This window comes from Macaca mulatta, chromosome 19 (genome assembly GCF_049350105.2).
Source record: "Macaca mulatta isolate MMU2019108-1 chromosome 19, T2T-MMU8v2.0, whole genome shotgun sequence".
Lineage (NCBI taxonomy): Eukaryota > Metazoa > Chordata > Mammalia > Primates > Cercopithecidae > Macaca > Macaca mulatta.
Window position 1 is genome coordinate 7,995,692 of NC_133424.1, and position 26,633 is coordinate 8,022,324.

At 48.1% G+C, this 26,633-nt stretch overlaps 1 protein-coding gene and 2 long non-coding RNA genes across 6 annotated transcripts in view; 2 read left to right on the forward strand and 1 right to left on the reverse strand.

Annotated features, from left to right (window-relative positions):
• The window catches only part of INSR (insulin receptor), a 192,810-nt gene that overhangs the window by 5,577 nt on the left and 160,600 nt on the right, over positions 1 to 26,633 (reverse strand). For 2 of the 4 annotated variants that reach the window (XM_077979745.1, XM_077979743.1), the window contains 10 exons: positions 25,160 to 25,434; positions 23,702 to 23,841; positions 14,078 to 14,237; positions 10,565 to 10,664; positions 7,976 to 8,043; positions 6,672 to 6,916; positions 5,034 to 5,144; positions 4,768 to 4,927; positions 3,238 to 3,367; positions 1,625 to 1,759 (listed from right to left, as the gene is read on the reverse strand). In XM_077979745.1, coding sequence (XP_077835871.1) covers positions 1,625 to 1,759; positions 3,238 to 3,367; positions 4,768 to 4,927; positions 5,034 to 5,144; positions 6,672 to 6,916; positions 7,976 to 8,043; positions 10,565 to 10,664; positions 14,078 to 14,237; positions 23,702 to 23,841; positions 25,160 to 25,434 — 1,524 coding nt within the window. Of the gene's footprint in view, positions 1 to 1,624; positions 1,760 to 3,237; positions 3,368 to 4,767; positions 4,928 to 5,033; positions 5,145 to 6,671; positions 6,917 to 7,975; positions 8,044 to 10,564; positions 10,668 to 14,077; positions 14,238 to 23,701; positions 23,842 to 25,159; positions 25,435 to 26,633 lie in introns of all 4 variants that reach the window. The other 2 variants (XM_077979744.1, XM_077979742.1) reach the window with 1 other exon arrangement.
• Positions 58 to 15,459, forward strand: LOC144337046 (uncharacterized). The gene is made up of 4 exons (XR_013409667.1): positions 58 to 293; positions 6,173 to 8,791; positions 9,727 to 9,969; positions 15,019 to 15,459. It is a non-coding gene; the product is annotated as an uncharacterized LOC144337046 (long non-coding RNA).
• On the forward strand, positions 12,474 to 14,568 carry LOC144337054 (uncharacterized). The gene is made up of 2 exons (XR_013409677.1): positions 12,474 to 12,658; positions 13,910 to 14,568. It is a non-coding gene; the product is annotated as an uncharacterized LOC144337054 (long non-coding RNA).

The window sequence follows — 26,633 nt, forward strand, 5'->3', positions numbered from 1 at the left end:
ACCCACCTTGGCCTCCCAAGATGCTGGGATTACAGGTGTGAGCCACCATGCCTGGCCACTTTTTTTTTCTTTTTCTTTTTTTTTTTTTGAGACAGGGTTTCTCACGTTGTCACCCAGGATGGAGTGCAGTGGCTCAATCATAGCTCATTGCAGCCTTGAACCCCTGGGCTCAAGCAATCCTCCTGCCTCAACCTCCCAAAGTGCTGAGATTACAGGCATGAGCCATCCTGTCCAGCTGAATTTTTTTTTTTTTTTTTTTTGAGACAGAGTCTCGCTCTGTCGCCCAGGCTGGAGTGCAGTGGCGTGATCTTGGCTCACTGCCAGCTCCGCCTCCCAGGTTCACGCCATTCTCCTACCTCAGCCTCCCGAGTAGCTGGGACTACAGGCGCCCGACACCACGCCTGGCTAATTGTTTGTATTTTTAGTAGAGACAGGGTTTCACCGTGTTAGCCAGGATGGTCTCGGTCTCCTGAATTCATGATCTGCCCGCCTCGGCCTCCCAAAGTGCTGGGATTACAGGCGTCAGCCATCGTGCCCGGCCGAAAGATGGTTTTGAAAAGGGTTGCCTCATTTCAAAACTGGATCAAGAGTAATCCTAGCACTTTGGGAGGTTGAGCCAGGAGGCTGAGTCCAGGAGTTCAAGGTTGCAGTGAGCTGTGATTGCAGCACTGCACTCTACCAGCCTGGGTGACAGAGCGAGACTTCATCTAAATAGATATATATATGTACATTTGGAGGGGGGAATACATAATATGTATGCCTGACAAAATTTTTGTGTGTCTGTGTTTGTTTTTGAGACAGAATCTCGCTCTGTCACCCAGGCTGCTGTGCAATGGCGCAGTCTCTGCTCACTGCAACTTCTGCCTCCCAGATTCAAGCAATTCTCCTGCCTCAGCCTCCTGAGTAGCTGGGATTACAGGTGCCCACCACCACACCCAGGTAATTTTTGTATTTCTAATAGAGATGGGGTTTCACCATGTTGGCCAGGCTGGTCTTGAACTCCTGACCTCAGGTGATCTGTTCGCCTCGGTCTCCCAAATTGCTGGGATTACAGCCACCCATTCCCAGCCACGTGACAAAATTTTCAGCGTATAAATAATTAACAGCCAAACATAGGTCTCGCTCCCCCGATCCCAGGTCTCCAGTTCCCTTCTCCCAAGATAACTACTGCTACGGGTTTCTTATGCAACATTCCAACTATACAATATGCAAGAAAATCTTACGATTTGCGAACACAAGCATGCCAGTAAAGACATAATATGTAAACAAGCACATATGTAAACACGTGTGCTTATAAAGATACGTAAACAAGGTGTACATGTGCCATATGCTGATGTACATGTAAACATACAGTATGCAAACATAAATACCTATGTAAATATATAATATGCAAACAAGCATACATGTAGCACATATGGAAACTCAAGTGTGTGTACCACCATGCAGTATGCAAATGCAAACACGCATGTAAAGACAAGCTATGCAAACACAAACACACCTGTAACATATAGCATGCAAACACAGTGAGCGTGTAGGCATAGGAAAGGCAAAACCAAGCACACGTGTAAAGGGCAATACCCTTTCAATGCACACCTCACACACCTCAAACCCTTTCTACACTTACACTCTCTCTGGACAGTTGTCGGGTTGATCCAGATACCCTCCGTCCATGACAAATTTCAACACCTGTTCATTAGACAGGCCTTGGTAAGGCTGTTCTGCCAAGCTGGTGATTTCCCAAAGGACCACGCCAAAGGACCTGTCAATGACAGTTGAGAGTAGTAACAAAGAAACCATTCACACACAAGCAAACACACACGCAAACAAACACACACGCACACAGGTAAACTAGCACACAACACATGCAAACACACATGCAAACACATGCACACGCACACACACACACGCAAAAACACACACACAAACACGCACACAGGCAAACTAGCACACACATGCAAACACATATGCAAACGCATGCACGCACACAGGCAAACACACACAGGCAAACTAGCACACACATGCAAACACACATGTGTGCACACATGTAAATACACAAACACACGCAAACACACGTGCACACACACGCAAATACACACAAACACAAACACACATGCACACAGGCAAACTAGCGCACACGCAAACACACATGTACACACACACGCAAACACATGCACACAAACACGCACACAGGCACACACATTTAATACACAAACACACACACATATGCATACACATACACACGAACAGGCAAACACACACGTGTGCACACACATGCAAACACACCCAAACACATGCAAACACACACATGTGCACACATGCAAATACACGCACACACGTGCACTCACACATGCAAATTCACACACACACACGAACACGCACACAGGCAAACTAGCACACATGCAAACACATGCATGCACACACACACACACGTTTAATACACAAACACGCAAACACACATACACACAAACACACACACGCGCTCACACACATGCAAATACACAAACGCACACACACACACACACAAACACGCAAACACATCTCTTGGTTTGCGAGAACATGGTTGGCCAGTTAATAAAACAATTCATGCTGCGGTCCATAAATGCTATGGAAGGAAAATCAATCTTGGGGCCCCCAAATCACTAAACTCAAGGAAAAAGTCCAGCTGGGAACTGCTTGAACAAACTTGCCTCCCACTCTATTCAAAGTCCCCCCTCTGCTCACTGAGAAACATTCATATCTGATTGGCTCCTTTGGAGAGGCTCATCAGAAACTCAAAGAATGCGACCATTTGTCTCTTATCTACCTATGACCTGGAAGACCCCTCCCCGCTTCGAGTTGTCCCGCCTTTCCAGACCCAACCAATGGTCATCTTGCATATGTTGATTGATGTCTCACGTCTCCCTAAAATATACGTATAAAACCAAGCTGTGCCCTGACCACCTTGGGCACATGTGGTCAGGATCTCCTGAGGCTGTGTCATGAGCACGTGTCCTCAACCTTGGCAAAATAACCTTCCTAAATTAACTGAGACCTGTCTCCGATTTTCGGGGTTCACAATGCCTACAGGATTAATTAGGACATAAGAGTAGCCATGGGAAGGTCCTCAGACAGGACGCTGCCTTCCTTTCCTTGATGGGGGGTCCAGGAGGATGGCAGGCTTCCTTCCCCCGCTCTTGGCTGTTACTAGCACCTGGAATTCAAGCCCAGCGTCCGTCCACCCCTCCACACACAACTCACCACATGTCAGAAGAAGTGGTAAAGACCCCATCCTTCAGGGACTCCGGTGCCATCCACCGTACAGGGAGCAGACCCTTGCCTCCTTTCCGGTAGTAATCCGTTTCATATATGTCTCTGGTCATTCCAAAGTCTGACAACACAAACGATTCACACGCTCTTAACCTCCAGCCTTGGTCCTACCATCTGCCATCTTGACTGCCCCACCTCTCACGGAGCCCTAAGAGGGGTTCACCTGGCCCTGGTGTGCGCTCACCTGGGTGGTAGCCAAATCCAGTAAGAAGGGATTCTGAGGGTGCACATGGGGAAGTGAAGGGGGAAGATGGGCTACTATTTAAAGGGAGGGAAAAGAAGGTACCAAATGACAAAGAAGCTACATTTTTCTTTCTTTTTCTTTTTTTTTTTTTTTAGTATGGAGTCTCACTCTGTCCTTCAGGCTGGAGTGCGGTGGTGCGATCTCGGTTCACTGCAACCTCTACCTCCCTGATTCAAGCAATTCTCCTGCCTCAGCCTCCTGAGTAGCTGGGACCACAGATGTGCACCACCACACCCCTTTTTAAAAAAATTTTTCATAGAGATGGAGTCTCACTATGTTGCCTAGGCTGGTCTCAAACTCCTGGACTCAAGTAGTCCTCACACCTTGGCCTTCCAAAGCACTGAGATTACAGGCGGGGCCCCCGGTCCTACAAACATATCTTTTAAAGAAGTGAGTTTATCAATACATGCAATTAAATTACAGCCTGGTGGGGGGCAGTCCCCATCCAAAATCTTGCCCAGGCCAGGCACAGTGGCTCATGCCTGTAATCCCAGTGCTTTGGGAGGCCAACACGGGTGGATCATTTGAGGTCAGGAGTTTGAGACCATCCTGGCCAACATGGTGAAACTCCGTCTCTACTAAAAATACAAAAATTAGCTGGGTGTGGTGGCGCACGCCTGTAATCCCAGCTACTTGGGAGACTAAGGCGAGACAATCGCTTGAACCTGAGAGGTGGAGGTTTCAGTGAGCCGAGATCCTGTCACTGCACTCCAGCCTGGGTGACAGAGCAAGACTCCATCTCATAAAAAAGAAAAAAAAAGCCAGTGTGGTAGCTCACACCTGTAATCCCAGCACTTTGGGAGGCCGAGGCAGGAGGATCACGAGGTCAGGAAATCAAGACTATCCTGGCCAACGTGGTGAAACCCCATCTCCACTAAAAATACAAAAATTAGCCAAGTGTGGTGGTACACACCCGTAGTCCCAGCTACTCGGGAGGCTGAGGCAGGTGAATCACTTGAACCTGGGAGGCGGAGGTTGCAGTGAACCAAGATTGCACCACTGCACTCCAGCCTGGGGGACAGAGTAAGACTCTGTCTCAAAACAAACAAACAAAAACAAACAAAACAAAACAAAAAACCAAAAAACAAAAACAAAAAGAAGTATCTTGCCCCTTTTATACTATCAGAAAAGACTTAGCGGCTCATTATAGACAACTTCCTTCTGAAATCAAACCTGGCCTGGGTCGTTACGTTTTCAAAGCAGAAAGCCAGACGAACCTCCGATTTTGACAGTAAAATCATGGGCGACCATGCAGTTTCTCGCTGCCAGGTCCCGATGCACGAACTTCTTGGCATTCAGGTAGGCCATCCCGTCAGCAATCTCCGCCGCCATCTGAATCATCTCTTGCAGGGTAGGGGGAGGGCGGCCAGGATTATTCTAAAACCGAAACATGGGGTTGGTGTTTCAGCAGCACCGGGATTCGAGGAGGCCGGGAGCGGGTGCCCCACCGAGTATCCCGCTGGGTCCCACCGAGGCAGCTCACCTCAGCCTCTGGCCGCAGAGAACGGAGGTAGCTCTTCAGGTCTCCGTGAGCCATCAGTTCCATCACCACCAGCGTGGGCTGGCCCTTGGACACCACTCCCAGGAGGCGCACCTGCAGAGCAAGCCACCAGGGTTCTCGGAGGAGGGTCTGTGATTCGACTCGCCAAGGTTCTCCCTGCCTGGTGTCTATGTCACACACAGCACCCTGTGGCCTGGATGCAGTGTGCTCAGCCCTGGTCTAGGGGAGCAGACAGGCCTTTGTATTTTTTTTTTTTTTTTTTTTTAATTTCGAGATGGAATCATGCTCTCTTACCCAGGCTGGAGTGCAGTGGTGTGATCTCGGCTCACTGCAACCTTCGCCTCCCAGGTTCAAGCAATTCTCCTGCCTCAGTCTACCGAGTAGCTGGGGTTACAGACGCCCACCAGCACACCCGGCTAATTTTTGTATTTTTAGTAGAGACAGGATTTCTCCATGTTGGTCAGGTTGATCTTAAACTCCCGACCTCTGGTGATCCGCCTGCCTCAGCCTCCCAAAGTGCTGGGATTACAGCCACCACGCCCAGCCAGGCCTTTGTATTTTAACCATTCTCTCTGCCTGGCTCTCTGTTCCCTGCCACATCCACAGGGCCCAGCTCCTCATGTCCTTTAAGTCTTTCCTCCCTTTTTTCATGTTTCCATAGCATTTTCTCCTAATGTATAAAGGGTTTGGAGTCAGCCAGGGGCGGTGGCTTATGTCTGTAATCCCAGCACTTTGAGAGGCTGAGGCCGGTGGATCACCTGAAGTCAGGAGTTCGAGACCAGTCTGGCCAACATGGCAAAATCCCATCTCTACTAAAAATACAAAAATTAGCCGGGTGTGGTGGTGGGCTCCTGTTATCCCAGCTACTCAGGAGGCCGTGGCAGGAGAATTGCTTGAACGCGGGAGGCAGAGGTTGAGTGAGCCAAGATTGTGCCACTGTACTCCACCCTGGGTGACAGACAGAGACTCTGTCTTAAAAATATATAAAAATAAAAATAAAGGTTTTGGAGTCTGTCTCCGCCTGCTGTTTTGGAAGCTCTACAGGGGCAGGAATCCACTGTATCACGGGGACAAGAGCAGGGTTTTAAATGCCCCACAAATATGTGTGGCAAGGATGAAAGTGCATGGGACTCAAAGAGAAACAAAGGAGCAGAAAGGCAGGAAGAGTTCGTGCTGCCTTCAAGGGAGAGTAGGAATGATGGCAGGTGGTATGAGGTGGACCTCTGTGTGGTCCTGGGTTACAAAGGAGCCAGGAAAAAGCAAGAAATGGAGGAGTCTAAAAAGCAACAGAAGATTCTGGAAAATGATGGAAGAGTCCAGAAAGTGGTAGAAGATTCCAGAAAATGATGGAAGATTCTAGAAAGTGATGAAAGAATCTGGAAAGCAATGAAGCATTCCAGAAAGTGATAAGACAGTGATAGAGTCTGGTTCCAGGCAAAGTGGGAGAGGATGTGATTTGAGAAGGGAACAATCCCTCCCCACACCTTTAGGATGGGTAGTAGAGTGGGGGTTGGGCAGGAGGTTACACCCAGTGTCCTCTGTCACTCTGTGCAGGAGGAGGAGGCAGAGAGAGGGAAGGGGCAGGAAAGCCAGCCCGTGTCCCACCCCCGCTGGACTCACCACATGATGGCAGGTGAAGCCCTTCATGACCGAGGCCTCATTGAGGAACTCAATCCGCTCTCGGAGACTGGCTGACTCGTTGACCGTCTTCACTGCCACGCGGGTCTCTGCCTCACCCTTGATGATGTCCCTGGCGTTGCCCTCATACACCATGCCGAAGGAGCCCTGCCCCAGCTCTCGAAGGAGGGTGATCTTCTCTCGAGGCACCTCCCACTCGTCCGGCACGTACACAGAGCATGGAAACACTACTTCTCACTTATCTACACAGCATCTTTGGCTGATCCCTTGGGGGTCTGCAGCCACCTTCCACCCAAGCCCTCACCCAAACCTCCTCGAAAACACTCATGAAGTGAGTTCTGTGATCCAGGACCCATGCCAGGCACTGGGCGTACGGCTGAGAACAGGACAGGCATCTGCACCCATGGAGAGGGCATGGCAGAGACTCAAGGAAGGAGCCACAACTGATTCAAGATCCTGGTCAATATGTCCTGAGGCAAACCTGCATCCCCATCCTTCTTGTCTGATTTCAGATCCTTGCCACAGAATGGTGCTACTTCCCACCTGAGACTACTATTTCTGCAAAGTGCCAAGGGGATGGTAGACAGGTTGTAATAGGTTGGGGGTTAAAAAAAGCCAGGATACTTGGCAGCTCTTTCCATGAAAAGGTGGAGTCTATCTCACCACCCCTTGGCTCTGGGCATGGCCTTGTGAGTTATTTTGGTCAATGGGAATCAGCAGGAATGACCCAAGCAGAAACTCCGAATGGACTATTGCCCTGGAGCTTGCCCTCTCTTGCTACTAGGAACCAACAGAGTACCATGTAATGAAGCCTAGGCCAGCCTGCTGGAGCCTAAGAGGCCACATGGACAGAGTGAGGCTCAGCCTCCCCCAGCTTAGGGCCCCCACGTCGGGACCACCCAGCCTGCCGACCACCAGACATGTGAGTGAAATCATCTAAGACTACAAAGTGCTAGCTGACACACCAGCAAAATGTAGCTACATGGGTGAAGCCAGGCAAGACCAGAAGAAGAACCGCCCAGCTGAGCCCAGCCCAAGTTGTCGACCCCATCCAAGGGTCCCAGACCGGCTAGATGAGCCCATCCAGGCAGGTGCCAAATACCATGTGTCCACATGCACACAGTAATGAGGTTTCTGCAGCAAGGGCAGTTTGGCAAGCTCAAATGACTAAGAGGGCTTTTCTTGGCCTCCCTGGGGAACCCATCCTTCACTCTCACTCAATGGTGAAGGCAAAGGAAGCTGTTGAATAGGGTACTGGTCACCCACAGGGAAGGGATGGTACTCACCATCACTGGCACTGAGATACTCAGGGTTTGAAGAAGCGTAAAGCGGTCCCAGCGGCCCATCTGGCTGCCTGGAGGAGAAAAATGAGGCACATTAGCTTGAGGTTCTCATGGGACTCTGCAGGTCTCCAGAAAGGGGTTTCATACAAGACTCCTCAAGGCAAATGGCAGCCCTTACCAGCAGAATCCCCATAATTCTAGATGCAGTCTAGGGCAGGGATGGGGGACCTTTATGTTTTGAATGGAAGCCCATCAGACAAGTACTTAAGTGCATCAACATGGCAGCAGCACTGATCCCTCCCCAGGTTTTTTTTTTTTTTTTTTTTTTCACATTTCAGAGTTGGAGTCTTGCTGTGTTGTGGCTGGACGGCAGTGGTTTAATCATAGCTCACTGCAGTCTTGACCTTCTGGGCTCCAGAGATCCTCTCACCTCAGCTTTTTGAATAGCTGGGAATACAGGTGCTCACCACCACACCTGGCTGCTAATTTTTAAAATTTCGTAGAGACAGGGTCTCACTATGTTGCCCAGGCTGGTCTTGAACTCTTGGTCTCAAGTGATCCTCCTGCCTCATCCTTCTGAGTGGCTGGGATTACAGATGTGCACGACCATGCAGGGCTCTGGCTGGCTTTTATTATAATTTATGGCCGTCTATGTAACACTTAAAAGCCACTCACCCAGTACTGTTCTACAGCGAGCTCATCCCGACTGATGAGAAACAATTATTAAATTTTCAGGAAACGAGTGAGCCAGTTATTAAATACAAGCATCATTAACGATTAAATTGTGGCCGGGCGCGGTGGCTCAAGCCTGTAATCCCAGCACTTTGGGAGGCCGAGGTGGGCGGATCACAAGGTCAGGAGATCGAGACCACAGTGAAACCCCGTCTCTACTAAAAATACAAAAAATTAGCCGGGCGCGGTGGCGGGCGCCTGTAGTCCCAGCTACTCAGGAGGCTGAGGCAGGAGAATGGCGGGAACCCGGGAGGCGGAGCTTGCAGTGAGCCGAGATCGCGCCACTGCACTCCAGCCTGGGCAACAGCGTGAGACTCCGTCTCAAAAAAAAAAAAAAAAAAAAGATTAAATTGTACAATGCCTTCCAAATAGAACAAAAAAATGTAAATTATAGAGGCTTGCAATTAAATAAATTACCCTAAAAGCAAAGACAATACATGTTCAAAACTCATCACTTTCTAACTCTCATACTCCATTTTACTATGATCAATGCAGTTGAGGTTATTTACCTTATATCATTTATACACCATATTGTATCCATAGGGTGAATTCAATGGGGAGCTATCATGTGTCTCTTTCCGACACTGTGCTCAGTAATATTATGCCTACAGCCTGAAATTAGACATGCTAGGAATATTTACATTACAGAAACTGGCAAATGCTATAACTTGGGACTGGATTTGTTGTTCTGTTGTTTGTCCAGGCTTGAGGAAGTGATGAGAAAAATGTTTTTTGTTTTGTTTTTGAGACAGAGTCTCGCTCTGTTGCCCAGGGTGGAGCGCAATGGTGCGATCTCAGCTCACTGCAACCTCTGCCTCCCGGGTTCAAGCGATTCTCCTGCCTCAGCCTCCTGAGGAGCTGGGATTACAGGCGTGCACCACCACACCCTGCTAATTTTTGTATTTTTAGTAGAGACGGGGTTTCACCATGTTGGTCAGGCTAGTCTCGAACTCTGACCTCATGATCCGCCCACCTCGGCCACCCAAAGTGCTGGGATTACAGGTGTGAGCCACCGCGCCCAGCCGAGAAAAATGTTTAATCATGTAGATTAAACTTAAAAGCATGTCATGTCTGCAACTGTGACATTGCGCATGGCACAAAACATTACGAAAATGTTCTTCTGGTATTTAAAAATTATTATCTGACTCAGCAAAGACATCACTCATATCACTGATGAACATATATGTCTTATTTCAGTTTTATCCTACTCTTTTTTTTTTTTTTTTTTTTCTGAGATGGAGTCTCACTCTGTTGCCCAGGCTGGAGTGCAATGGCGGGATCTTGGCTAGCTGCAACGTCCACCTCCAAGGTTCAAGTAATTCTCCTGTCTCAGCCTCCTGAGTAGCTGGGATTACAGGCGCCTACCACCAAGCCCGGTTAATTTCTTAGTATTTTTAGTAGAGATGAGGTTTCACCATGTTGGCCAGGCTGATCTCAAACTCCTGACCTCAGGTGATTCACCCGCCTTGGCCTCCCAAAATGCTAGGATTACAGGCGTGAGCCACTGTGCCCAGCCATGTCCTACTCTTTAATGTAAATTTTGAAAAATTAATCAACATTCACATTGGAGCTATACTTGTTTAATTAATTGCAATAATAGGTTGGCTTCAGATATAAAGGTTTGGGCAAAAAAATTTAAAAAGTCAACAAAAACTTTCTGTGAGAATCAACTGGCTAGAGGGAATTTACAATAAAGAGTTGTATATGTCGTATTATGACAATTATCTGTAAATTGCACATTACACATCCTATATCAGTAAAATTCATAATAAACTTACATATACCTATACCTATATCGAGGCATAATTTCCCCCAGAGAACCAATGGTTCCCAGCACACCACTGAACTCACTCAACTCACCTCTTTCTCAGGAATAGATAAATACTTCCAATCACAATACTGAAGAGAAAGACAAAGATGAGGGGGCCGATGATAATTTTTGCAATATTTGACGGGACATCTACTGAAATAGAATAAGAAAATATATGTTTCATATCAATGTGTTCCCAAGAAAGTTAACACCAAAAATCACATCCACTCCTGGAATGGGTGGGCCACCCTGTTTCCACCCTCCCTTGTCCATGAACTTCTCTGCTACTCTTCCATACCCTGATTTTTCCAGCAGTCCCACAACAGTCCCGTAGGTTCAGTAGGACCAGGCAGTGGGCTCAGAGGTCAGTATTCTGTTAGCACACTGTTCCCCACCCCCACTCCCAAATCACTGCTCATTTCCACCCCTCCCACATCTCAGGCAGTGGATGCAGGACGCCATACTGTCAGTTTAATGCTCTGCTGCTGCCCCTCTGAAATGCTTATTCATTTTATTTTAATCTTTATTTAGTTACTTATTTTTGTGACGGAGTCTTGCTCTGACACCCAGGCTAGAGTTCAGTGGCACGATCTCGGCTCACTGGAACCTCCTCCTTCCAGGTTCAAGCGATTCTCCTGCCTCAGCTTCCCGAGTAGCTGGGATTACAGGTGTGCACCACCACGCCTGGCTAATTTTGTACTTTTAGTAGAGACAGGGTTTCACCTTGTTGGCCAGGCTGGTCTCAAACTCCTGACCTCAGGCGATCCTCCCACCTCAGCCTCCGAAAGTGCTGGGATGACAGGCGTGAGCCACTGCGCCCGGCCAAATTCTTAATAATTTTAAAGCGAGGAGCTCTGCATTTTCATTTTTCACTGGGTCTTGCAAATTATATAGCTAGTCTCGACCCCAGCGTGACTTCTGACAGACGTAAAATTCTTTTGATTTTTATGTTTTAGAGACAGGGTCTTGCTCTGTCACCCAGGCTGGACTATAGTGGCACAATCACAGTTCACCGCAACCTCAAACTCCTGGGCCCAAGTGGTCCTCCTGTCTCAGCCTCCCAAGTAGCTGGGATTACAGGCATGCACCACCACAGCTGGCTAATTTTTGTATCTTTTTGTGGAGACAGAGTCTCGCTATGTTACTCAGGCCGGTCTCTAATGCCTATCCTCAAGCAATCCTCTTGCCTCAGCCTCCCACAGTGCTGGGATTACAGGTGTGAGCCACCACACCCAGCCAAAAAACTCTAATAACAAAGATGGAGATGCTAGCAACAGGGGCCAGGCACTTAACATTTGTGTCATTAAAATGTCCCTCCACCTCCTGGAGTGGTTCTGTTATTATCTCCATGTACAGATGAGCAAGTGCAGGATTGCCAGATAAAGAGCATGTGATACACACCATGGAATACTACACAGCCATAAAAAAGAATGAGATCATGTTCTTTGCAGCAACATGAATGGAGCTGGAGGTGATTTGCTAATTGAATTCACACAGGAACACAAAACCAACTACCTCATATTTTCCCCCATAAGTGAGAGTAAGACACAGAGCACACATGGACAGAAAGAAGGGAACAGTAGACACCGGGACTGATATGGTTTGGATCTATGTCCCCACCCAAAGCTCTTGTGGAAATGCAATCCCCAATGTTGGAGGAGTGGCCGGGTGGGACGTGATTGGATCATGGAGGCAGTTTCTAACGGGTTAGCAACATCCCTCCTGGGTACTGTATAATGAGTGGGTTCTCATGGGATCTGGTGGTTTAAAAAGCATATAGCACCATCCCCCCGTCTTAACACCTTGCTCCCATTTTGCCTTCCACCATGATTGAAAGTTTCTTGAGGCCTCCTCAGAAGTTGAGCAGATGCCAGCATCATGGTTCCTGTACTGTCTGCAGAACTGGGAGCCAATTAAACCTCTTTTCTTTATAAATTACCGAGTCCCAGTCTCAGGCTTCTTTTCTTTTCTTTTTTCTTTTCTCTTCTTTTCTTTTTTCTTTCCCTCCTTCCTTCTTGTCTTTTTTCTTTTCCTTTCTTTCCTTCTCTCTTTTTCTTTTTCTTCTCTCTCTCTTTCACTCTTTCTTTCTTTCTTTTTTTATTTTTTGAGACAGAGTCTCACTGCATTGCCCGGGCTGGAGTGCAGTGGCATGATCTCGGCTCACTGCAACCTCCACCTCCCGGGTTCAAGCAATTCTCCTGCCTCAGCCTCCCAAGTAGCTGGGATTACAGGCACACATCACCATGCCCAGCTAATTTTTTTTTTATTTTTAGTAGAAATAGGGTTCTACCATATTAGCTAGGCTGGTCTCAAACTCCTGACCTCGTGATCTGCCCACCATGGCCTCCCAAAGTGCTGGGATTACAAGCGTGAGTCACCGTGCCCATCCTCTTTCTCTCTTTTTCTTTTTTCTTTCCTTTTCTTTCTTTCTTCTTTCTTTCTCTTTCTTTCTTTCCCTCTCTTTCTCTTTCTTTCTCTCTCTCCCTATCTTTCTCCTTCCTTCCTTCCTTCTTTCCTTCCCTCCTTCCTTTCTTCTTTTTTTTCTTTCTTTCCTTCCTGTCTGTCTCTTTTTTTTTTTTTTTTTGAGACAGGGTCTCGCTCTGTTGCCCAGGCTGGAGTGCAGTGGTACAATCTCGGCTCATTGCAACCTCTGCCTCCCCAGTTCAAGCAATTCTCCCACCTCAGCCTCCCAAGTGGCTGGGACTACGGGCGCCCACCACCATGCCCAGCTAATTTTTGTATTTTTTGGTGGAGATGGGGTTTCACCATGTTGGCCAGGCTGGTCTGAAACTCCTGACCTCAAGTGATCAGCCCACCTTGGCCTCCCAAAGTGCTGGGATTACAGGTGTGAGCCACTGTGCCCAGCCAGGTATTTGTTTATTGCAGTGTGAGTACAGACTAACTCAGGTGCCTACTTGAGAGTGGTGGGTGAGAAGAGGGAAAGGATCAAAAAATGACCTATCTGGTACTATGCTGATTACATGGGTGACAAAATTATCTGTACGGCAAACCCCCAACGACACACAATTTTCTTATATAATGAACTGCATAAGTACCTCTGAAACAAAAATAAAAGTGCTTTTTCTTTTTTTTTAAAGTGCCGGATCAGTCCAGGCATGGTGACTCATGCCTGTAATTCCAGCACTTTGGGAGGCTGAGGTGGGTGGATCACTTGAGGTCAGGAGTTTGAGACCAGCTGGCCAACATGGTGAAATGCCATCTCTACTAAAAATACAAAAATTAGCCAGGTGTGGTGGTGTGCACCTGTAGTCCCAGTTACTGTGAGGCTGAGGTGGGAGAATCACTTGAACCTGGAAGGTGGAGGCTACAGTGAGCCGAGATTGTGCCACTGCACTCCAGAACAAGAATCCATCTCAAAAAATAAAAAAGTGCAGGATCAGAGAGGGCAAGCACCTAGCCCAGTCACACAGCAGCAGCTGGTAGGTCAGAGAATCAAGGCCAGGACCAGCACCTATGGCCTCTCCATGTCGTCCTCTTAAATGTCCCACCATGCTCAGTGCTAAGCACAGCCCCAACTAGCTGAGGCTGCCATGGAGACTTACAATAGTCCGTCACGTAGAAATAGGTGGGTTCCGTCCAGGAGCCGTTGCCCGCGAGGGAGGTGGCCCGGACTCGCACGCTGTAGTTCCCCGGCGACAGCCCGCGCAGCCTGCAGCCCCGTTCCAGAGCGAAGTGCTTGCGGGAGACACAGAGATGCAGCTCCTGGAAGGAAGACAGGAGGAGGAGGAGGGTGGCTGAGTTTTGCACATTTGGGAGTGTCCGCCCCTAGCAGGGAGCTCACAGCCATGATCCTGCTCAGAAAGGACGCCAAGGCAGCAAAGCACAGACTAAGACACACAAGTGACTTTGAGGATTGCAGAATTTTATAACCACAGTGCTAGGGATAAGGATATAGATACAGAGATTATCATGATTGGAAAGGGCCAGACTTCCTAAGCCAGAAGCCGAGCATTAGACCCTGATGGTTTCTTTTCTTTTTTCTTTTTTTTTTGAGACAGAGTTTCACTCTTGTTGCCCAGGCTGGAGTGCAATGGTGCAATCTCGGCTCACTGCAACCTACACCTCTCGGGTTCAAGCGATTCTCCTGCCTCAGCCTCCTGAATAGCTGGGATTACAGGCACCCACCACCACGCCCAGCTAATTTTGCATTTTCAGTAGAGTCAGGGTTTTACCATGTTGGCCAGGCTGGTCTCAAACTCCTGACCTCAAGTGATCTGCCCACCTCGGCCTCCCAAAGTGCTGAGGTTACAGGCGTGAGCCACCGCGCCCGGCCCTATTATCTATTTTCTATTAATATTATTTTCTATAATATTATCTTTCTAAACATCATTTGTTTTATTTTTAATTGACAACAGTCGTATAGGTCTGGCACAGTGGCTCATGCCTGTAATCCCAGCCCTATGGGAGGCCATGACGCGAGGATCACTGGAGTCCAGGAATTAGAGACCAACGCAGGCAACATAGTGAGACCCCATTTCCACAGAAAATAGAACAATTAGCCAGGCACAGTGGTTCGCGCCTGTAGTCCCAGCTACTCAGGAGGCTAAGGTGGGAGAATCACTTGAGCCCAGGAGGTCAAGGGTGCAGTGAGCTATGAAAGCTCCACTGCACTCCAGCCTGAGTGACAGGCTAGACCCTGTCTATAAAATAAACAAACAAAAATAAAAATAATAGTGGTATACACGTATGGGGTACAGTGTAAAGTTATGATACAGTATAAATTGTGGAATGATTAAAACAAGCTAATTAAATGCTCATCAGTTCATGTACTTATTTCTTTGTTGTGAGAATATTTAAAATCTATTCTTCTAGCCATTTTGCAATATGTGTTATTAGCTACAGTCACCATTCATGTACAGAGCAATGGATTCCAAGAACGTATTCCTGTCTGAAACTTCGCACCCTTTGATTCACATCTCTCCTTATTCTTCCTTTGATTGTTTTTTTCCCTGACCATTTTAAAATGCAAAAGTGGGCAGGGCATGGTGGCTCATGCTTATAATCCCAACACTTTGGGAGGCTGAGGTGGGCAGATCACTTGAGGTCAGGAGTTCGAGACCAACCTGGTCAAGATGGTGAAACCCTGTCTCTACCCAAAATACAAAAATTAGCTGGACCTGGTGGCGTACACCTGTAATCCTAGTTACCCAGAGGCTGAGATGGGAGAATCACTTGAACCCGGGAGGCAGAGGTTGCAGTGAGCCAAGATTGTGCCACTGCACTCCAGTCTGGGCGACAGAGCAAGACTCCGTCTCAAAAATAAATACACAAATAAATAAAATGCAGAAGTGACTCCCAGCTCACAAATCATTACAAATCAGGCAGCAGGCCACATTCAGCCTATGGGATATAGTTTACTGACTGACCCCTGGTTTAAGACATTATATGGTTTGTCTGCAGTCTCATAGCTGCAAAGTGGCAGGGCCAGCTCTTGAACTGTCTGGCTCTACAGCTACTCCGGAGGCTGAGGCAGGAGAATGGCGTGAACCCGGGAGGCAGAGCTTGCAGTGAGCCGAGATTACACCACTGCACTACGGCCTGGGCGACAGAGCGAGACTCCGTCTCAAAAAAAAAAAAAAAAGAAGAAAAAGAAAAAAGAAAAAAAAGAGAACTGTCTGGCTTTATAACTTCTCCTTAAGACCATGGCAAAATATTTTTGCCATGTCTCCAGCAAAATTAGAAAAGGGTGGAAATGAAGGATCTGCAGGGTCTATGCCAGATTTCCTGCCTTTCCCTGCAACTCTCGGCCTCTGCCGCATCAGAACCAAATAGATAAATGGGCTTAATGTCTAAGGACAAATAAGAAAGTTCTTTCTTTGCCATGGTGCTGCCTTTCGGTGTTTTTTGTTTTTTGTTTTTTGTTTTTTACTCATTAGGCCAGGCACGGTGTGGCTCATGCCTGTAATCCCAGCACTTTGGGGGGCCGAGGAGGGCAGATGACGAGGTCAAGAGATCGAGACCATCCTTGCCAACATACTGAAACCCTGTCTCTACTAAAAATACAAAAATTAGCTGGGCGTGGTGGCGGGTGCCTGTAATCCCAGCTACTCGGGAGGCTGAGGCAGGAGATTCACTTGAACCCGGGAGGCGGAGTTTGCAGTGAGTTGAGATCGCGACACTGCACTCTAGCCTGGGCAACAGAGCGAGACTGTCTGAAAAAGAAAAAGAAAATGTGGTACGTTTTGCCTCAAAATAAAATAAAATAAGTAAATAAATAAATAAATAAAACAGTGGGGATAAAACAGTTGGGATCCACCCAAATGGAGATTCGCAAAGTGCGAAACATACCTTGTGATAAGCTTGTAACTGGAGATAAACCGAGAGCTTCCGAGAAGAGGCAGGAGGCTCTCGGGAATAAGACCATGAAACCTGCAAGCGTCGAGCCAAAACTCTGAAAAGTTTTCGAAACAGTTCCAAGCTAATAGTGCATGCAGAGAACCGGGCTGGAACATTTAGGAGGGAGGTGGAGAGTGGAGAAGAGAAATAAATGTTTTAGAAAAAAAAAAGCCAACAGGCCGGGCGCGGTGGCTCAAGCCTGTAATCCCAGCACTTTGGGAGGCCGAGATGGGTGGATCACGAGGTCAGAAGATCAAGACCATCCTGGCTAACACGTGAAACCCCGTCTCTACTAAAAAAATACAAAAATTAGCCGGGAGCGGTGGCGGGCGCCTGTAGTCCCAGCTACTCGGGAGGCTGAGGCAGGAGAATGGCGTGAACCCGGGAGGTGGAGCTTGCAGTGAGCTGAGATCCGGCCACTGCACTCCAGCCTGGGTGACAGAGCAAGACTCCGTCTCAAAAAAAAAAAAAAAAAGCCAACAGGCCGGGCGCGGTGGCTCAAGCCTGTAATCCCAGCACTTTGGGAGGCCGAGGTGGGTGGATCACGAGGTCAGGAGATCGAGACCATCCTGGCTAACACGTGAAACCCTGTCTCTACTAAAAAAATACAAAAATTAGCCGGGAGCGGTGGCGGGCGCCTGTAGTCCCAGCTACTCGGGAGGCTGAGGCAGGAGAATGGCGTGAACCCGGGAGGTGGAGCTTGCAGTGAGCTGAGATCCGGCCACTGCACTCCAGCCTGGGGGACAGAGCTAGACTCCGTCTCAAAAAAAAAAAAAAGCCAACAACCCCGTGTTTATCATGTGACAGTAACAGCAAGAAAACAAATCAGTCTGATGGCAGGGGTGGGGGCGGGGAACTCCAGTCCAAAGTTTCTTCCAAGTGGAATGAGTCACCGAGTAGAGAGGGACGAATAAGCAAATATAGAAACCCAAAGTAGCTGCTATCCAGGACAAAGGGGAAATGCATCTTCTTTTTTTTTTTTTTTATTTTTTTGGAGACGGAGTTTCGCTCTCGTCGCCCAGGCTGGAGTACAGTGGCGAGATCTTGGCATCTTGGCTCACTGCAACCTCCACCTCCTGGGTTCAAGCGATTCTCCTGCCTCAGCCTCCTGAGTAACTGGGATGACAGGCGCGTGCCACAGCATGACTCTGTCTCTAAAAAAAATTTTTTGAAGGGAGATACTGAAAAAAAAATGCAATTAAATAGCTAGAGGTGGCTTTGTTTATGAAACTAGCAAAAGAAAAAACAACATAACACTCACCGGCCGGGCGCAGTGGCTCACACCTGTAATCCCAGCACTTTGGGAGGCCAAGGTGGGTGGATCACGAGGTCAGGAGTTCGAGACCAGCCTGACCAACGTGGTGAAACCCCATCTCTACTAAAAGACAAAAATTAGCCGGGTGTGATGGTGGGCTCCTGTAGTCCCAGATACTCAGGAGGCTGAGGCAGGAGAATCACTCGAACCCAGGAAGCGGAGGTTGCAGTGAACTGAGATTGCACCAATGCACTGTAGCCTGGGCTATAGAGATAGACTCTGTCTAAAAAAAAAAAAAAAAACGAAGAAATGCCCAACTCTTTCCTAAAGCAGCTGTGCCATTTTACGTTCCCACCAGCAACGTATGAGGGTTCTGAGTTCTGATTTCTCCTCATCCTCACCAACACTAATTACTATCCATCTTTTTGGTTTTTTGCCATGCTCGTGGGCACGAAGTGGTATCGCATTGTGCTCTTGATTTGCATTGTTGTCACGGCTAATTTGGGGCTGAGTTTTGTGTTCTGTCCTGGTACCAGGGTGGGGTTGAAGGTGGGAGGTGAGAGCCACTCAAGGGAGACGAGCAGCTTCCAAAGGAAGTTCAGGGCATTGTTGACAGCAAGGATACAGATTCTGCAGAGTGAACAATGCCTGTTTCCACTGCAGATCCTCCTTGATTTTTTTTCTGCTTCTGTGTCCAACTTGTCTCTGTTCACCCAGAACTTTCTGAGTGTGGACACTGAAAATCTCACATCCCAGGGAGCCCTCAGTCCTGGCTAAACCTAGACAACTGGCCACCCTGTCCGCATTGGATTTAACTCGAATCCTAACTTCTCCTAGCTTTTTCCCATGCCTTTGACTGGCCTGTGTCTCCTGTTCCTGGGACCCAAGGGTCACTATTAGAAATTCCCACCACGAATCCCCAACAGCCTCTGCCCCACACAGCACAACCCCAATCCCACCCAGTCCAACTCTGTTCACCCTAGAGAGAAGCAGAGAAGGGGGAGAAAATGAAAGGAGAATGTGAGGTTACAGTCACCTTCTTAAGAACCTTTTCATAGACACATTTCTGTTATTGCCAACAATTTCCTTAATTACCTAGCATTGCTTTGATCAAGAAAAAAAAAGCGACGTACAATTTTATTTATTTATATATAGAGAGAGAGATGGAGTGTCACCCAGGCTGGAGTGCAGTGGTGTGATCTTGGATCACTGCAATCTCTGCCTCCCGGGTTCAAGCGATTCTCCTGTCTTAGCCTCCCGAGTAGTTGGGATTACAGGCGCACACCACCACGCCCAGCTAATTTTTGTATTTTTAGTAGACACAAGGTTTCACCATGTTGGCCAGGCTGGTCTTGACCCCTGACCTCAGGTGATCCGCCCTCCCGAGGTGCTAGGATTACAGGCGTGAGCCACTGCTCCCGGCCTAAAACTTTATTTTTATGTACACAATTTATATTGTTGGAGTATAATTTTACTACATTTACAAAATTCTCTCTAGCATGTGGTGGGAGTGAATATTATGTTATGTAAGTTACATCTCAATAAAGCTGTTTCTAAATTTAAAAAAAAAAAAAAATCCCTCATGCCCAAGCCAATCAGCATACAGCATTCCTCTGGTCACATGATTGGGCATTGGGTGTCACATGACCTCAGTCTAGCTGGGAATGCTGGGATGCACTCTGTCTTCCTCTGGGTTTGGCACTGTAAAGAAATGAGGTTTGGAACCACTACAACCACAGGTGGACAGCCAGGGGCTACTGGGCTCACTGCCAGGAGCCTTAAGATGTAACCCACCCAGGCCAGGCGTGGTGGCTCACACCTGTAATCCCAGCACTTTGGGATGCCAAGGTGGATTACCTGAGGTCAGGAGTTCGAGACCAGCCAGGCCAACATGGTGAAACCCCGTCTCCATTAAAAATACAAAAATTAGCTGGGTGTGGTGGTGGGTGCCTGTAATCCCAGCTACTTAGGAGGCTGAGGCAGAAAAATCGCTTAAACCCGGGAGGCGGAGGTTGCAGTGAGCTGAGATTGCACCACTGCACTCCAACCTGGATGACAGAGTGAATGAGGCTCCATCTCAAAAAAAAAAAAAATGCAACCGACCCAAAGGAATCCTGGATCCAGCCATTCCTGAAGCTCCTCAGTTGTTCAGCTCTGGGAGCTAATAAGCTTTTCCTCTATCATAAGTTAGTTTGGATACAGGGGGATTCTTAACTGCTGGCGGATAACACAAAGGAACTAAATTCCAGAGTGTGTAATTTTAACTTCTACATTACACTGAACAAACGTCATCCCAAACATTTTATCTTAGTTTTTTGGAGACAGAGTCTTCTTGCTCTGTCACCCAGTCTGGAGTGTAGTGACTGAGTCATAGCCCACTATAACCTGGAGCTCCTGAGCTCAAGCAATTCTCTCCTCAGCCTCCCAAGCAGATGGAACTATAGGCACAGACCACCACACCTAGCTAATTTTGAAAATTTTTTTGCAGAGATGGGGTCTGGCTATGTTGCCCAGGCTCAAACTCCTGGCCTCAAAGCCATCCTCCCACCTCAGCTTCCTGAGTCACTGGAATTATAGGCACGAGCCACCATGCTTGGCCCCCAAACATCGTTTTAAATGGCTCTTCATCCACCAATTCTATGGCTGCCCCATCTTCCATGTGTCCATTCTCCAATGGATGGATGTCTAGTGGTTTGCATATTTTGCTACTGATGAAAATCTTGTGCATAGAGCTTTGTTCCCTGCCCCAAATTTGAATGATTTCCTTAGGACCTACAGGATTAATACATATAGGATAATATGTTAATAAATTTTGCAATTATGGTCCCCAGGGAATCATGACTTTCTGTGTCTATGAGACTCTGGGAGCCTCAGTATCCAGCTCACTGAGATACTCAGAGGATGCATTGCACTTCCTTATTCTGGGCTTAGCCATGGGCTCACTTTGCCAAAGGGACACTAGCAAATGTGATGTGAACAGAGTCCTGAGAAGTGTTTGTATATGGAGCATGTCCTTCCTTGCCTGGGCTAGCTCGCTGGACAGTGAGAGAACACATGGGGGGAAAAGCTCCAAGTGTCCCCAGCTGAGGCCCCAGTCACGTGAATGAGGCCATCCAGCTCCAGCCAAACTGGCCCACGACAAAGGAATCACCCAGTGAACCTGCAGAATTGAGAGAAAGAATAAATGTCTTTTTTTTTTTTTTTTTTTTTTGCCTGAAACAGAGTCTCTGTGGCCCAGGCTGGAGTGCAGTGGTGCGATCTCGGCTCACTGCAACCTCCACCTCCCAGGTTCAAGTGATTCTCCTGCCTCAGCCTCCCAAGTAGCTGGGATTGCAGGCACGCACCACCATGCCTGGCTAATTTTTGTATTTTTAGTAGAGACGGGGTTTCACCATGTTGGTCCGGCTGGTCTCAAACTCCCGACCTCGTGATCCACCCGCCTCAGCCTCCCAAAGTGCTGGGATTACAGGCATGAGCCACTGCGCCTGGCCAATGTCCTTTGTTTTCAACCAGGACCTTTGGGGGCAGTTTGTCACGCAGCAAGAACTGACTGAAACAGTAACTAAAACTGTCAATCCAAAAAGCGAAACTGTTTTCCAGATAAAATCTGTATTACCTAAAATGGTAAAAAACAGAGGCAATCCAAATCCCCAAAAATAAATGATACCCCAATCACGAGATTAAACTCTATGTAGCAACTACAAATCATAATTCCAAAGGCTATTGTGGACAGAGACATCAAAAGGCAGAAGAAAGTAACTGAAGAATATGGATTAGAGGCGGCCGGGCGCGGTGGCTCAAGCCTGTAATCCTAGCACATTGGGAGGCCGAGACGGGCGGATCACGAGGTCAGGAGATCGAGACCATCCTGGCGAACACCGTGAAACCCCATCTCTACTAAAAAATACAAAAAACTAGCCGGCGAGGTGGCGGGCGCCTGTAGTCCCAGCTACTCGGGAGGCTGAGGCAGGAGAATGGCGTAAACCTGGGAGGCGGAGCTTGCAGTGAGCTGAGATCCGGCCACTGCACTCCAGCCCGGGCGACAGAGCGAGACTCCGTCTCAAAAAAAAAAAAAAAAAAAAAAAAAAAAAGAATATGGATTAGAGGCATATGCACGTTTGTGCCAATTAAACACTTGCTGAGCTTTGTATGGTAAGGGATTTTATTTTAAAAACGAATGTTAAAAAAGGCAAATCAAGCCATTCATTTAGCAAATAGGGCCCCAAAATAGGCCCAGAATGACAATTTCAGTAAGGACACTTGCTATTTTTGAAAGTTTACTTTTTTTTTTTTTTTTTTTTTTTGAGACGGAGTCTCGCTCTGTCACCCGGGCTGGAGTGCAGTGGCCGGATCTCAGCTCACTGCAAGCTCCGCCTCCCGGGTTCATGCCATTCTCCTGCCTCAGCCTCCCGAGTAGCTGGGACTACAGGCGCCCGCCACCTCGCCCGGCTAGCTTTTTGTATTTTTTAGTAGAGACGGGGTTTCACCGTGTTAGCCAGGATGGTCTCGATCTCCTGACCTTGTGATCCGCCCGTCTCAGCCTCCCAAAGTGCTGGGATTACAGGCTTGAGCCACCGCGCCCGGCTGAAAGTTTACTTTTTCTGTGAAGGGCCACATATAGCCTCTGTTGCGTATTCTTTTTTTTTTTTTTTTTTTTTTGAGACAGAGTCTTGCTCTGTCACCCAGGCTGGAGTGCAGTGGCACGATCTTGGCTCACTGCAAGCTCCGCCTCCCAGGTTCACGCCATTCTCCTGCCTCAGCCTCCCGAGTAGCTGGGACTACAGGCCCCTGTCACCACGCCCGGCTAATTTTTTTTTGCATTTTTAGTAGAGACAGAGTTTCACCATGTTAGACAGGATGGTCTCGATCTCAAGACCTCATGATCCGCCTGCCTCAGCCTCCCAAAGTGCTGGGATTATGGGCATGAGCCACCGTGCCCAGCCTGTTGTTGCTGTTTTTGAGACAGAGTCTGGCTCTGTCACCCAGGCTGGAGTACAATGGCCAATCTTGGCTCACTGCAACCTCTCCCTCCTGGGTTCAAGTGATTCTCCTGCCTCAGCTTCCCACCTCGGCCTCCTGAGTAGCTGGGATTACAAGCACCCACCACCACACCTGGCTAATTTTTGTATTTTTAGTAGAGACGGGGTTTCACCATGTTAGCCAGGCTGGTCTCAAACTCCTGGCCTCAAGTGGTCTGCCTGCCTCAGCCTCCCAAAGTGCTTGGATTACAGGTGTGAGCCACCATGCCCAGCAACTTATAAGGTTTTAAGACTCAAATAACTCCTTCTAAAGTGAAATGAGTCTCCTGTCATGGTGGGAGACAGACATCATTCAACTTAGAGGACACAGCTGAAAAGCAATGTGAGAAACTAAGAAAACTAACAAGCTTGTAGGTTGGCATTTCTGACCCATCTTCCTGGGAAGTCAAGTATCAAGGCTTTAAGTGCTAATAGCACAGTATCTGATGAGAGAAGCACTGGAATCAGAATTTCAGCAGAGGAAGGAGGTACCAAGGGCAACTCTGAAGGGGCATGCTGAAGTGTGAAGGGGTGTGCCCAAGAGTCAAGGGCCTTACCTCATCGCCATATCGCCGATAACTCACTTCATACAGCACAATCAGACCATTGGGCTCCTTCGGCTCCTGCCACATCAAGTGGACGATGTTGTTCTCAAAGATTTCATGCGTCACAGGGCCAACAATGTCATCAGCCTTGGCTGTAAGGAGAGGAAGTGAGAGGCAGGGATGTAACTGTTGGATCAGATCCCACTTCTGCCACCTGCCCGTGGTGCAACCTTGGGCTGGTGACACCATTTTTCCACATCCCATTTTCCTCATCAGAGAATGACATCTAAAACTCATCCCACAGGATTGTTAGGAAGATTAAATGGATTACTTTCTGCATATAACTTTTTTTTTTGAGATGGAGTCTTGCTCTGTCACTCAGGCTGCAGTGCAGTGGTGTATTTTCTAAAGTTTACATAATGGTTGCCTATGACTCTTATAATTTGAAAATATGGTCTGGCATGGTGGCTCATGCCTGTAATCCCAGCACTTTGGGAGCTCAAGGTTGGCGGACCATTTGAGCTCAGGCATTGGAGACCAGCCTGGGAAACATGGTGAAACCCTGTCTCTACTGAAAATACAGGTGTGGTGGCACACACCTCTAGTCCCAGCTACTTGGGAGGCTGAGGCAGGAGAATTGCTTGAACCAGGGAGGCGGAGATTGCAGTGAGCCAAGATTGCGCCATTGCACTCCAGCCTGGGTGACAGAGCAAGGCTTCATCTCACTAAAAAAAAAAAAAAAAAAAAGGCCAGGCTCGGTGGCTCATGCCTGTAATCCCAGCACTTTGAGAGGCCGAGGTGGGTGGATCATTTGAGCCCAGGAGTTTGAGACCAGCCTGGGCAATATGGTGAAACCCCATCTCTGGCCGGGCGCGGTGGCTCAAGCCTGTAATCCCAGCACTTTGGGAGGCCGAGACGGGCGGATCACGAGGTCGGGAGATCGAGACCATCCTGGCTAACATGGTGAAACCCCGTCTCTACTAAAAAAATACAAAAAACTAGCCGGGCGAGGTGGTGGGCGCCTGTAGTCCCAGCTACTCGGGAGGCTGAGGCAGGAGAATGGCGTGAACCCGGGAGGCGGAGCTTGCAGTGAGCTGAGATCCGGCCACTGCACTCCAGCCTGGGCGACAGAGCGAGACTCGGTCTCAAAAAAAAAAAAAAAAAAAAAAGAAACCCCATCTCTACTAAAAATACAAAAATTAGCTGGGCGTGGTGGCAGACACCTGTAGTCCCAGCTACTCGGGAGGCTGAAGCAGGGAATCACTTGACGGAGGAGGCAGAGGCTGGAGTGAGCTGAGGTAGCACCACTGTACTCCAGCCTGGGCAACAGGGCAAGGCTCTGTCTCAAGAAAAAAAGAAGGCCAACAAGGTAAAATACAGATATGCACTGCTCAGAGCATGGAGAATCTGTCTTTGGTCAGCCTGGGTGTCCCACCGCATGACATTCAGACCCTGGGGCAGCAGCCCCACCTTCAGGCATGGTCCTGGCGCTGACGTAGGCTGCCACACTGCACCGTTCCTCGGGGGTGTCTTGGTTGCAAGCCTGCAGCTCGATGCGATAGCCCGTGAAGTGTCGCAAGCCGGAGATGACCAGCGACTCCTTGTTCACCACCTTCTCAAAGGGCCTGTGCTCCTCCGGACTTGTGGGCGTGCTGGTCGAGGAAGTGTTGGGGAAAGCTGCCACCGTGGGCACGGCCACCGTCACATTCCCAACGTCGCCAAGGGACCTGCGTTTCCGAGATGGCCTGGAACGACAGTAGGACATGCATGATCACACCATCACCATCATTTTTTTTTTTTTTAAATGACGCTGGAGAATTAAAAGGCTCGATGAAGAAGAAAGATCAGAGTGCAGGAGGGTGCAGCGGTAGGGAACATGGATTACAATGCAGACTGCCAGGAATGACCACCCAGAGCAGCTTTCAAGATGCCCTTGTGAGCATCTGAAGGATTAGAGCAGGCCCACCTCGTGAGGGATGAGTGTTTCTAAGACCATCAATAGTAGACACACACCGATATTCCCCTCGACATGCTCGATTTCAGGTTTTTCATTTTGCAGATAAATAGGCCAGGCAGGGTCAGTGACAAAAATAAGACACCAAAAGCACGTAAGGGTCTAGCTTTTCAGGAAGCCCTGCCAAATGGCATTTGCTCAATGGTCCAAGTTACTGATCGACATCGTCAGTTTAAACAGGAAAAAATACATCTTCTCCTTCTTATGACTGCTTAGGGCACCTGCATAATTTGAGTGATTAAGCTGTAATTCTTAGAAAAGGAATCACATCACTCAGGTCAGGAAGATTAACTCCAAGAAACATCTGTGCAATCAGCACACTTCTCCCCATCCCTTGAAAAGATCCATCAAACAACAAATGTTGATAGCTAGCAAATTTTAAAATACAAAGAAAAAAGGATAAAGGAGAAAATGTAGGCTGGGCGAGGTGGCTCACGCCTGTAATTCGAGTACTTTGGGAGGCCCAGGCGGGCAGATAACCTGAGGTCAGGAGTTCGAGACCAGCCTGGCCAACATGGGGAAACCCCGTCTCTACTGAAAATACAAAAATTAGCTGAGCCTGGTGGTGTACAGCTGTAATCCCAGCTACTCAGGAGGCTGAGGCAAGAGAGTCACTTGAGCCCAGGAGGCGGAGGTTGCAGTGAGCCAAGATTGTGCCACTGCACTCCAGCCTGGGCGACAGAGCGAGACTCTGCCTCAAAAAAAAAAAAAAAAAAAAGAAAAAGAAAAAGAAGAAAGGAAAAGAAAATGTAAATCACTTATAAATCCACAGCCCACTGCTTCCTTTGGGCAATTTTTTCCCTGTAAATATTATGTGTGAACATGATGAGCATCAAGCCTGTTTTATAAGTAAACTTTGTTTACTTGTTATATTGGAAGCATTTATTAAATATTTTCCTTTCAACATAACATCTTAACTAGGAGGGAATT